General features: G+C 44.2%; 1 protein-coding gene across 2 annotated transcripts; it reads right to left on the bottom strand.

Annotated features, from left to right (window-relative positions):
- Nucleotides 1-74: 74 nt before the first annotated feature.
- Nucleotides 75-12,125, bottom strand: LOC126996572 (uncharacterized). Of its 2 annotated transcripts, none has more exons than XM_050857171.1 (10): nucleotides 11,464-12,117; nucleotides 9,564-9,797; nucleotides 8,580-8,705; nucleotides 6,595-6,743; nucleotides 4,765-4,851; nucleotides 3,213-3,427; nucleotides 2,995-3,103; nucleotides 2,539-2,732; nucleotides 2,206-2,375; nucleotides 75-2,074 (listed from the first exon to the last, which is right to left on the bottom strand). In XM_050857171.1, the coding sequence occupies exons 1-10, from the start codon at nucleotides 11,475-11,477 to the stop codon at nucleotides 574-576; spliced, it is 2,799 nt and encodes a 932-aa protein (XP_050713128.1). In that variant the 5' UTR covers nucleotides 11,478-12,117; the 3' UTR covers nucleotides 75-573. The 2 variants fall into 2 exon arrangements, 1 of the variants encoding a protein (XP_050713128.1); XR_007751261.1 differs by having other exon boundaries at nucleotides 1,925-2,074; nucleotides 2,539-2,752; nucleotides 11,464-12,125.
- Between the last annotated feature and the right edge of the window lie 1,357 nt (nucleotides 12,126-13,482).

Raw genomic sequence — 13,482 nt, 5'->3', positions numbered from 1 at the left:
GGAGACTTATTCCTAAAATATTACTTTGAATTATATGTAAAAGTTGCTAGATACACCAAGGTTAACACTAGATATCTGATATATAACTTTTATTTACAGCAGTCAACATCTTTTTTAAGCACAGCCGTTGACGCTGAACACGACGAACACCGCCAGGTGAAGTTTTTTTTTTACACAAATCTAGGTTTTAACGTTGTTCCCGAAGATCCCATTTACACTTTGAAAAGCACTATTACTTAGAGGTGATGAAGCAGTCGTTATATATATAATGTTCAAAACAAGTAATAACTAATTATAATGAGAATAGTTGTCAGGTGGTAATAGTGGCAGATATTGGAGTGACAAGTCTTAAGTCCATTATGATAGTCATAATTAATAATAATTTTAAATGACATTTATAATAATGGTAATTATATCAAAACCGTAACAATACTATTAAATCCTATGACGTCAATGAGAGGACAGACACCCAGACACGGTCGGTTACTGGTATTTCCTAGAAGCAAAGGTAGTGTGAAAAAGGACTTTTTGAGCCCTGGCGACTCTTAATTACTGCAGCTACTGGCAAGGAGATCACTCCTCTCTTACTTTTTCTCTTTCCTCTCTTTCAACCAACTTGGATGTTTCCGGGGCATTGGGTGTGGTGGTGTTGGCTGTTGGCTTCCCCGAGTGATCGTAGGTCTTCTCGAGTCCTTGAGAACGTCTGATCCTGGTGTTTGTCGAGACTATTGCCTCAAAAGCCTCTCCGGTACTGTCTCTGGAAGGAGAGCCGCTAATAAGGTGTAATGGGAGACTTTCTGGTTGTTGAGAGCCACCACTGTGGGATGGAGGGCCATCGGGGTTTCTGGGGGACCGGGAGAGTTGTTCTGTGATGTTCACCTCCCGAAGGAGGTCATCCAGTATATCTATGAGTTTCTCGGTCTCTCTTCGGCGAGATTTGTTGATTTCCGACACATCTTTCCCCTCTGCACTCTCCCCTGAGACGATCCATGAAGGGGTCTCGCTTGTCACACTGCTCTCCCGAGAGCTCACTTGTTGTCTATTGCTATCCCTCTGTGTCTCGTCCCTAATATGTCTGTCTTCCCACGCCGATGTTTCCTCTTTGTCACCTTGGTTTGAATAGTACCTTAAACCACCACCTGCCATTGGATACCCACCAGCCGCATTTGCATATCCTTGTCGCTCCTCGGGAAGGTGCAGTTTGTCTCCCTCCAGATGTTGACGTTGAGGTGTTACTCGCCTCCTTTCATAGGTCTGATCAACTCTCTCGTTGTCGCCAAGTGATCTCGCAGGGCTGGGGTCTATGTTGGAAGGGTTAGTAGAGCCACCAACCCTGAGCACCGTTGTGGGCTGTATCCCTCTGGACTCAGTCGCATCTTCAGAGCCTTGTGAGGAAAATAAATCTATAGACTTATAATCGGACTGATTATAAATTTTCCTCTCTCTTTCTATATTAGATGACCCATGGCCGTCAGACAATGACCTTCTACCGGGCGAGCCTCTTAGATCATTATGCGGCGGGTGGGAAAGATCTTGGAGATGGTGAGCTGCAGCAACCGAAGGCCCAGCCGAGTTGATGGTCTGAGACGGTGAAAAGTCTAAAATTTGTGACGATGGAATGGGTGTGTCAATGTAATTTGCTTCCGGTATTTGCCCGTAATCGTAGTGTGATATGTATTCTTCCAGCAGAGAGTCGTCATGCGTGTGGAGTGTGTCGAAGTACCTGTCAGGAATCTCGGCTGTGTTGTCTTTTTCCGGACCTTCCGACAACACACGTTCTGATAAAGACCCCTGCAGTGATGCTGGAGGTGGCAGGGGTCCAGGGTTCGATGGAGATCTACCAGACGCCTCACTCATCACCTCAGCATTGCTCAAGGCCTCCTGGGGTTGACTTTCTCTTTCCATGTTGTCTAACAGAAAATGCTGCGGCTGAAAGCGACTAGCTGCGCCATATATCCTATTGTCATGCTCCTCTGCCAGTATTTCTTGAAACTGCGACTTGTGTTGTCTTTCCCACGCAGCCTGTGACGCCTCGCCACGTGCCACCGCTGCAGCCAGGTCATAGGGCTCAGGCCTGAAGAGGAGTTGGTGTCATGTAGCATTAATCCCCAAAAGCCTCCTTAATTGTTAAGAATTTACCTACTGTTATCAAACAAAACAGTGACTGGTATCGTTTTAAGGCAGAGAAGAAAAACAATAACATACATTTCACCAGGACTGAAGACCTTCTCCTGCAGTTTCTGGATGTCATGTCTGACGTCGGCGATCATAAGGTTGAGGAAGTCAAAGGATCCTGGATCTCCTTTTTCCCCTGGCACCCCTGGGAGGCCTGGCAGCCCCCTCGTCCCGGGCTTACCGTGGGCTCCTGGTGGTCCCTAAGAAGAAGGATTTTTTTTTAATTCAGCGATGACTGCTTCAGAAACAAAAAGAGATCACCAAAATTCATAAATGTTTAGGTCCTCAGTACGTTAGAGTTATCAGTGCACGCGTGCACACACACACACACACACACACACACACACACACACACACACTTACCACAGCTCCCCGGCGGCACCTGCAGAACTTGCGGCGGCCCTGGCCGTGGATGACCGTCCAGGAGTCGAATGGGAAGTCTTCGTCCGTGAGCGGTTCGTCGGCCGGCAGCGGCGGAGCCGTCGTCGTCGGAGGCGCCGTCCACTGCGGTCCTTGCGGCCCTCTTTCCCCTGGCGGGCCAGGGGACCCTTCTGGACCTGTCGGACATGGTTGCATACTGAATTTAATTCAACTGGCAGCCCAGGACACCCACCGCGGCTTTGGTGCTACTTCAAAATATTTCACGGAACTTTTGACCTACTGGAGACAGGGAAGGCATTATCTGGAAATATAAATTATATAACATTTTCAAGGGATATGTAACTCCACACGGAATTTAATGCCGAACTAAGCCTCGGACAGTGGTTATACAAGTTGTAAGCCTGTCGCCATAATGATCATAATAATCCTGTGACCTACCTGGAAAGCCTCGAGGTCCTGTGGCTCCTGGCGGCCCCGGAGGACCTTCGGGACCCGGTAGACCCGCGGCAAAGCTGTATAGTCTCACTGCGGTGCTTAGGGCGACAATCTGGGTTAAACGAAAACACGGGAACATCAACATCACCCGCACAAGGACTGAGCTGTCGCTGCATAACGTTAATTCAGACTCAGTGAATGCTACCTCAGTAATCACCCACCTTCTCCTCAAGGCTTCGTATCTTCTCTGCCATTTGTCCCATAGACGAACAGGAAGCAGAACAGTGGCCATCTTGGTCACGGGCGTGGGCTTGGGCGGCGTCGGGCAGGTGGATGGATTGAGGAGACAGAGGGTCATCCCAGTGCCCAGGTGAAGGCACGGCACCGCCCTCACTCTCCAGCTCACAGGAGGTGTTGTCACCGCGCAGGCGGTAACCTGTGGCCGAGCAGATGGTGGGCAATGGTGTGTGTGTGTGTGTGTGTGTGTGTAAGGTAGAGCGTTGTATTATGTATTTCTATTTTCTTTTATAGAAGCAGTGCTTAGCGGGCTTTTTGTTTGCTTGCTTGGTTGTTTGATTGTTTTTGCCCTTGAGCTGCTTCCTTTACTGTAAAAAATGTAACAAAGGCATATTTAAAGTAGACCTTCTCATTGTTCTTACATGTAGAGAGTTTGTTTGGAATATTCGACGTTCACGGATCGTTCGTTAGTCTAATAAAGAAATCGAAACACACAAACAGTTGCCGACTCAGAAGTGGTAACAGTTTCTCAAAAATACAAACATCCAGCTTCCTGCCCTCCCAGTCACCCTGAAAGCGTCATACATGATACCATTCCCTTCTGCTTTCATTAAGTGAGGCCTGGAAAATTGAAAGGGTCAAGGTCAAAGTAAATCTGGGTGCATACGCTTTTAGCTGCGCGTGGCCATGGTGCTCATCTCCGTACCACTGACCCTTGAGCGTGTGGTGGGATTATTATTTTTTTTTTTTGCACTTGACTACCACTTCAACAATAAAAAGAATGAAAAAGGGTAACTAAAGGGAAAACATTAAGGGAGGAGATAGTAAAGACGGATCATGACTATTAGGTGTCTATAGGCGGAAGAGGCCGAACGCAAAAAAAAAATAATAAAAAAAAAAAAGATACGAAGTGCAGCGCAGCGGGTCATCGAGGTCACAGAAACTTACTTACTCATTCACTCTTCTGGCCATGAGAGGCGAAGGACATCAATTAGTTAGACGAGTGACTGAAACCCAACTCCGCTTAAAACCTTTCCTTGTGTTTCGTTTTTCGTTTTTTTTTTTTTTTCATTTTTTGTACGTGCTCGAAAGCGGGCGTGGATTCATTATGTCTGTGTCTATCTGCCTGTCTGTCTACGTCGAACTAGCCATTTGTTCACCTATCATTATCCATTTATCCATCTTATCCATTTATTTATCCATCAACGTATCTATCACTTCATCCGTCCACTCATATCTCAATCTATCTACCCACACTTCTTTTTATCTATCTGTCTATAAATACTCATCTATCAGCATCTGTTTATCTGTATTTCTATATCTAACTGGATGTATCTTTTCCTACCCGTCTCTTTGGCCTATGTATCAATGTATCTCCTAACTACTCCTCTTTCCATCTGTCCGTCTATCTGTGTGTGTCATCGAAGTATTGGATTTTCCTTCTGTTCTCTCGCACGTCAGTCCATTGCACTCCACGCCACTTCACATCACCTCGCCCCGCCCCACCTTACCTCGCCCCACCTCACCTCACCTTACCTGCGCGACAAGAACACCTGAAGGACCCCGGCTCGTTGTTACACTCGTGCTCGCAGATCCCAGTTCGACTCGCACACTCGTCTATGTCTGTAGGAGAGGGAGAAGACATCGTTGGAAGGATTGCGATGTTGAAGATGCTGAGTGCTGTGCTGTCACCCATGAGAGAGAGAGAGAGAGAGAGAGAGAGAGAGAGAGAGAGAGAGAGAGAGAGAGAGAGAGAGAGAGAGAGAGAGAGAGAGAGAGAGAGATTAATTAGAGGACAACAAAAGTGTCTAACTGAATCACAGCCCTAATTAACACCGTGTGGCAAAGGGCGGGCGGGCAGGTCAAGGTACGGTATTGGTGAACCTAAAATATTACACTTTTCATGAGAATAGCTCGACAAAAATCACGCGCTAATTGAGTGAACGTTCTTTATATAACTACAAAAGGGGATACAACTTACACATGAGAGAGAGAGATAGACAGATAGAAAGATAGAGATAGAGAAGGAAAAAAAAGATAGGGCAGCAATACTGGAACAGGGAACCAACCCAACCTTTTTTCTTTTGAGTTACAGTGAAAGATATTGATAAATACGTAGATAGATAAATAGAGAAGGAAAAAATGATTGGGCAGCACATACTGGGACAGGGAACCAACCCAACCTTTTTTCTTTTGAGTTACAGTGAAAGATATAGATACAGAGAGAGAGAGAGAGAGAGAGAGAGAGAGAGAGAGAGAGAGAGAGAGAGAGAGAGAGAGAGAGAGAGAGAGAGAGAGAGAAGATAAAAAGAGATAGGAAAACACACAATGGAAAAAAAAAATACAGACTCGTCCTTTCCAATCACACATGCGAGATATAGATACAAACAGGCGGAGAAAGAAAAAGAAAAGGAGGAGCACATACTGAATTATATAAAAAAAGATAGAGGGGAAGAAAAAAAAGGAAAGAAATGAAGGAGCATAAACTGGGAGAGAAAACCAATATAACCTTTTTTCTTTTGAGTCACACATGAAAAATATAAATAGACAGATAGATAGAGAGACAGAAAAATAAAAATGATGGAGAACATTCAAGGAGAGAAAACCCAGGCATACATTTTCTTCTGCGTAACACATGAGACATAGATAGAAAGCAAGATACATAGACAGCTAGAAAGAAAAAAAGAGAGAGAAAACATAATGGAGATGAAGAAGCACATACTAGAAAAGAGAACCAATATCGACCCTTTCTTTAGAGGAGTCATATGAAACGGTCCATTGGCCAGCGTGTTTGATCCTAGCTGTCGTTCTCTTTGATGGCAACGTTCATTACTAGCCAGAACGTCCGGAACCACTGATGCATTTACGTTTCCTGTCGCCCTGTGAGCTTATTGATTGGTAGACGTCACTTGTTCCCGTCCCCTCTCTCTCTCTCTCTCTCTCTCTCTCTCTCTCTCTCTCTCTCTCTCCGGCTCTCGTTCGCTTGCTCGCTCGTTCGCTCCGGAGTTGTTTGGCCATTACGACGGTCCCATCTGTTTCTTTCTAATCTCCTTTTATTTTAGTCAGCTCTCAATTTAAAATCTTACTGAGAAAAAACCCGATTCGTTTTACTCAAAATGTCTTATTTTTCTTACCCATTCCTATTGCTCAGGCCCATCTGTCCCATTCCATTTTTTTTCCAACTCTCCGTTTAAAAACTTAACCGAGAAAACACCTGATTCATGTTACTTTTTATGTCTCCCTTCTCTTCCGTATTCACATCACTATAAACTAGATATAGCCTCGTCAATCTGGAGTACAAATTAACTGATACAGGGTGATTATGGGCAGTAATTGTCGTTCTGTTATCTTCGCACAGCTACTCACCGAGACACACGGGTTGAATGCCTCGTTTGTGGTTCTCCGGGCTGAATCTGTACCCGGAGAAGCAGGTGCAAATCACGCGTCCGAAGTACACGGAACATTTTTGCTCGCAGAAGTTCTGTGAGCACGGGTCCACGCTGTCAGGGAGGCATCTGTGGAGGGAAAGGTTGTAGGCTTGTCAAGAAATATAGGCTAATACTGCTTCTGATCTTAGGCTCATACGTATAGCATCAATAGTGGCATTGTTGCAGTCAGTATTTTCTCTAGCTCATGGTATATTCATTTCATTTTACTCTCCTCTGAGTTACCATATGCGAGACCAAGATACATAAAAAAAAGTTTAACTCCAACATCATTTAAGCTATATATACTGAACCTCGCTGTTATTGGATTCACAATACGCCTATCGTGTAGAGATCTAGAACCCAAACAGCTAAGGGATCTCATTCTTGGTCCAAGATATCAAATTATGCATGTATTATGTTCTGTAGTAATAGGTAATAGATTTTTCACTCCCAAAATTTAAGACAACTGGTTTCAACATAAAAGTAACCCAAGGACGTGTTCATCTTGTGGTCTGATCTGCGAAACAAGAAAAAAATTATCACAAATTTAATTTGCTGTCTAGAAGCAGAAATTCTGGTGGATATTAATTGTACAGCAAATTAGTAAACAATAAAATTTGCCGTCCAGTAATGGACAACTTTGAATTAACCCAAAAGCAACAATTAGTAACTAACTTTTGTCGTGATAACTATTTATCTACCTATATCTCTATCTGTATACCGTATATCTATCTATCCTTATCTATATTTATCTATCTCTCTATTTATATATATTTATCTGTTTATTTCTCTTAGTAACCTTTACTTTTTTATGGTCGTGATTCGGGGTACGGCTGGATGGCCTTTCAGGCGTCACACAACGGCACAGCGATTCGAACCACGTCGAACCGTCTCGCTGGGACTTCACTAACATGGCTTGACGCGCTGACCCCAGACCACCTCAGCCCATGCCTTGCTATTTTTTGCTTCAAACGCTTTTGGCAAATTATTCAGATGTTTTTTTTGAAAGAGTGTTACCAAGCGCATTATTCAATTCGCTGCACTTCACACAGATCAGCACCGCCCCGATCATGTCATGACGTCACTCGTCACTCGAGTTGGTCAGTCTGGTTCTTTCGCTGTGCGGGTAAGGCCTCGGGTGTGCTTGTGGGAGTTTGGTCGTCGTCATCAACTGGCATAGATATCACCATTGGCTTCGTATACTCTAAGGTAAATAATTAATGTACACCTGTACGTTGTTTACGTCAATAGACTTGAAAACAACAAAAAAAGATTAATAGCCTAGTTTCGGTGTGAAGGAAAACTAGGCTATTGTTTCTGTAGACATGAAGTGGCACGTTTTTTTTTTGTTTGTTTGTATTGTTTACATATATCTAATCATCCTGGTTACGATATTGGTTTTGATATTACCTCTATTTTCTTGTAATGTGAAAAGTACATTATGTTTGTAGGTCTAGCATTATAAGGGAACTACTCTCTCTATATTTTTCTTAGTTGTAAAGGTGTTGTGTCGTAGGTGTGTACAATGGATGAAAGGCTTCAATAGATGCTTACGAATATTTGACTTTGAAGCACGAGAACTCCGCATACATAACACGGCGACGAGGCAGCAAAACACCATTTGTCTTCTCGCGTGAAATACAAACTCGCCCCTCCACTTGTTGCCTGTCCATCATGCAGTTTCATTTATTTATATTTATCTATCTATCTATCTATCTATCTGTCTGTCTGTCTGTCTGTCTGTGTGTCTGTGTCTATGTGTGCAACGCGCGCTTTCTATATTGCGGATATCCTGTACTTACTGTGAGTTTTCACTGTTCATTAGCTTCGACAACAGTATAATTAGTTAATTGTTATGACAGTAAATGAAGAAACGAAGACAAGTGTTCAGAGAGCCAAGAAAAGAAAAATACGAGCACGTACCTTCCCGCCACGAAGTTGTAGCCTTGGCAGCAGTGCCTCCTATAGCAGTCCACCCACTTGTCCCTCACCTGGCACTTGTAGCGCGTCGTGATCACGTTGGCACTCGGGCACTCCAGCGTGTCCGACCTGTGGGAGAGGAGCGTTGACGTGGTGGGTGACCTTGAGAGGCCGGCGTCACGAGATAAAGTACAGGGGAGGAGGGTGTACGTACGGTATAGTTGCACATGGCCGCGGTGCTCATCTCCGCTTCGTTGGCTCTTGAACCTGTGGTGGATAAGAAGCAACTACCCGTAGATACAGTGCCAGTGTGACATCCGGACTACTACAGTTACCCTTCCCCAGGTTTCGTTAGGTAGCAACCCATTTATCGACCAGCCCACAAGGTACCACGAACAGCTGGGTAGTGGGGGATTTGAACCCAGACCTGCCTCAAAGGACCCTAGACCCAGCAGACCAAAACTGTCTACTCAGGTATATAAACACTCGATAACGAGATGCTTGAGCCGCCTTTGGATACAAAATATTTTAACCCTCGTGCGCACGCTTATAGGAAACTTTATGATGTTCTTTCTGCCGTTCCTTCCCTCCACACATTCACCCTTCTTTTCGTAGTTATGAATATGACTCAGAAGATTTGGTAATTAATCGATCCCTTCCCTGCTATTTAATATTGAGTGAGATAAGTGTGTGTGTGTGTGTGTGTGTGTGTGTGTGTGTGTGTGTGTGTGTGTGTGTGTGTGGTGACTAATTCATTTTTTAAGTGCCTATAACCTATATTGAAGGCCACTTTACTTTCCTGTAGACTGACTAGGTTTATGAGGCAAGGACTGATAAAACTACATAGGCCATAAGTCATAAGAGAAGGCTTTTAAGAGTAGTCTGACGTTTATTACGAGCTAGGTCGTTAGGTTAACCATTTTCCTTCGGGCCGTACGATTTATACGAGGAACCATATATCGCTTTGACGACCCAAGCGCGGCGTACCTTGTTACCGCCTCAAACTCGTCGAGGAAGAAGCCGCCGCTGCCCGTATATTCATCATCCTGGTACGCGGCGAAGGAGGGGGACGCGTACGAGATATTATGGAGGCCGCTGTGCAGGGCTGGCTCCTCCGAGTGGGACTTGGGGTGCATCAGGACAGATGTGGCGCCGACACAGGTGACTGACATGACCGCCACCACCACCACTGCCACTGATAGTGTTCTCGTGCATCCGGAGCTGAGGGGGAACCAGAAAAATAAAGAGAGAGAGAGAGTTGTTTGAGAGAGGTAGTGAATATATATATATATATATATATATATATATATATATATATATATATATATATATATATATATATGTATATATATATATATATATATATATATATATATATATATATATATATATATATATATATATATATATATATATATATATATATATATATATATATATATATATATATATATATATATATATATATATATATATATATATATATATATATATATATATACATATATATATAATGTGTGTGTGTGTGTGTGTGTGTGTGTGTGTGTGTGTGTGTGTGTGTGTGTGTGTGTGTGTGTGTGTGTGTGTGTGTGTGTGTGTGTGTGTGTGTGTGTGTGTGTGTGTGTGTGTGTGTGTGTGTGTGTGTGTGTGTGTGTGTGTGTGTGTGTGTGTGTGTGTGTGTGTGTACATCAAGATTTAAAGATATACAAAGTATTTTTACATCAAACAGTTATCATAGTATTAATATAAAATACAGAGAAATGGCAGGAAGTAAAGTACCATGAAACCCGCAGTACTGTGCAGCAGATTTTGTGCCAGAAAAAAAAGTGTAGCTTGTTCATTATGGGCGTGGAGGGAGGGAGTGGCACCAAGCAATCTCGCGCCAGGAAGACGACAGAAATAGACGCGAGCTCAGCCACGTGTTTTTACTTTCCCGCAATAACGAATGTGTATTCAGAATTTTCTTGATATAAATTCCACTCCATTAAATTTGAAATCTATTTGTATTTTTTATCTAATGTTCCAGAAGAGTGCGTATATATTCCACTTGAATAATTAATTGCCAACAGAAATCCAAAATTTTCACAGCTTGCATGTTAAGAAGAATCACTTGACTAGTGCGGCTAGCCCGTGATTCATCCCCCCAGCGCAGGTGGTTGCCTTGAGCTCCGCTTCGAGTTGCCGCGATAGGTTCATGTTTTTTAATGGTGTCATCCAGGCCCCGGATTCCGCCACTGAACTGCCTTTACCTTTGTGACTGGACGTATGAACTAAATACTCGTGAAGCCCCATGATGGCAGTTATCTCTCCCCAGCACAAACTGAAGCTGGTCCCAGAAGCACAACAGAAAATAAACAGGAAAGGCTCATGCAATGTTCCGATGAAATATGTCATTTATCTCAGGATGACAAGGCTGTTAGTTGGTGACGTCGCCACCCACCGCCACAAGTGTTAGTCTAGGATTTCATCACCTATTAGTCGTGTTATTAAGAGCGGGAACACAACTTGGGCTGGCTTGATATCATCTGTCTGCTGCGGGCAGGGAAGGTAATAGACACATTACCAACTCAGGCGTACTGATATCTGGAGACACTTATGCTCGCTGCGCGTGAAGAAAGCCATTCAGAATATATTCAAAAGCATATATATATATATACATATATATATATATATATATATATATATATATATATATATATATATATATATATATATATATATATATATATATATATATATATATAATGTAGTTATAACACGTGATGGAGCGATGGTGCTAACGTATCGAATTTCGTTCTGGTACAGAACAGTTAACTTTATTTTCAAAACATACACTTGAGAAAGTTTTTTTTTTTCTAAAGTAAAACCAAGAGGGCATTGTACTCACGTGTCGACCGCCATGCCTCCTGAGCGTCTTGTACTGTTGAGAGTCACAGCGACATGAAAACGTCGCGCAGGCCGCTCCAGCCCTGCACCTGTCCTTTGTCCGGGCCGGGAGGCAGTCTGCAGGCACTGATTCACAAACCGTTTAGAGCTGTACTCTGATCATGGCAGTGCAAGCTCTCGAGTCGTTGGAAGGCCAGAGAAGTGCTACTCCGGGCGCAGTCTCAGCACCATAACACTCTCTTTATGAATTAGCAGCACTTTGTTGTGGACCCATTCGACTCCCGGGCCTCCTCCCTCCCTCCCTGACGGCGCTAAGTCCCTCGCTGCCGCCCCTCAGGAACACCTCTCGTGCCGCGCCGTCCTCTGCCCGCATGTGTTGGATGACTCGAGAAGCGCAAGACACTGTACTGTGGATAATTTGTCATTGAGCGCATGCGGTGCGGCATTCAAGGCATCAGGAGAAGTGCATGGCATTGCTCGTGCGCCAGGCAGGTGCGGAAGGAACCGGGAGGATAATGAAGATGGTGGAGGTCGGCTAACAGTGCCGCCCTTGTCCACGGCCTTAGCCCCGAGCAGCCCTCAGCTGCCGGATGCCCACTTATGGCCCTGTCCACGGCACACAGCACACTGTTCGGGGCTCCCAACCCTGCCCCCCTTTTACCCAGAGGCGTTCTTCTTGTGTGGAGGGTATGGCTGGAGGAGGGGTATTGGACGCATCTGGTGGGGAGGGGCAGACAAAGGAACATCTCTTGTACGCCAGAGTTCCTGTTTGTCAGAGGTATTACTTTTTTTCTCCCCTGTAAGAAGTTCTTTATGCCGTCACCTAATGATACCCTGCTTGCGCGATCCTGCCTCTTCCTCTTCTTACCGTGCTGACCCTTCCTTCTATTTAGGGAGACTGTTTGATTTTGTTCATCTTACCGAAATACAGATTAGTAACGCATTAACTTTCTTTTTACACCAACAAATAGACTAGTCAACATCCTTCAGTAAAAGCTCTCAGAAGATTCACAAGCTGCTTATCTCCCTGCTCACATTCCGAGGTGTGTATCATGTTTTCTCCCAAGTAAGGAGTTACGCAAGTGGGGAAACTTAAGATCGTGCTTAAGTTCGCACCAACACCGGGTATAGCGGTGAGGGCACGGATCCGCCTCCCCGCACAAGCGCCTCCTCGCCCTCCACCGAGAGCTACTTCAGTCTGTTTACTCTGTGGTATCCTTGTGAGAGCCGTGCGTTCAGGTCCCACCGCAAGCCTTGCCATCAGCCGCCTCTCGGTGTGGGGAGCAGGGAGGAGAGGCTGCATCTGGGTGTTCAGGATTCATCCATGTGGACTGCCCTTCCCTTTCCCTGGCTCTCCCCATCCCTCCCCATCTCACACACACACACACACACACACACGCACATGCACACGCACACGCAAACACAAACACAGAGAATTTTAGATGTGTATACATTATTACATTCATTTATCTCGTTATTTATTTATTTGATTACTTATTCATTTATTTGGATCAATTCACGCACACGCACAAGCACACTCAAACACATGCACACAAATCCAGAGAAAACGTTAGATGTTTGTATATATAGCATTACGTTTATTTATCTTTATTTATTCATTTGTGTTCATTCCTTAGTGCATTACCTTCATGAAAACGTTTGATGCTTTACTGCTGCTGTGCTCCACTTGGGAACATCTTTTCGTTGTCGTCAGCGCCGGAAGAAAGTGCCCAGCGAGTCCATTAATCTCTCTCCTTTAAACTGGCTGACTTTTAACTACCGGGATTTTTTCTGTCGGATTACTAGAGTCACGACGACGCACTAATAACCCGCGGTGCCAATGGACTCTTAAATAATCGGTTGCCGCGGGTCTTGTAGAGGAGACGGCAGAAACTCACCGATCTCATTTCTATTCAAAGGGTATCTATTAAAGGGTATTTTAGTGGATCTGTTTTTATCAGCCATTGCATACTTTTTCTTTTTCGATTAACTGAATCATATTATATAGTAGGTTGCATTT

This window comes from Eriocheir sinensis, chromosome 10, assembly GCF_024679095.1.
Source record: "Eriocheir sinensis breed Jianghai 21 chromosome 10, ASM2467909v1, whole genome shotgun sequence".
NCBI lineage: Eukaryota > Metazoa > Arthropoda > Malacostraca > Decapoda > Varunidae > Eriocheir > Eriocheir sinensis.
Note: the sequence above shows the minus strand (reverse complement) of the source record. Positions and strands in the feature narration are given on the sequence as shown.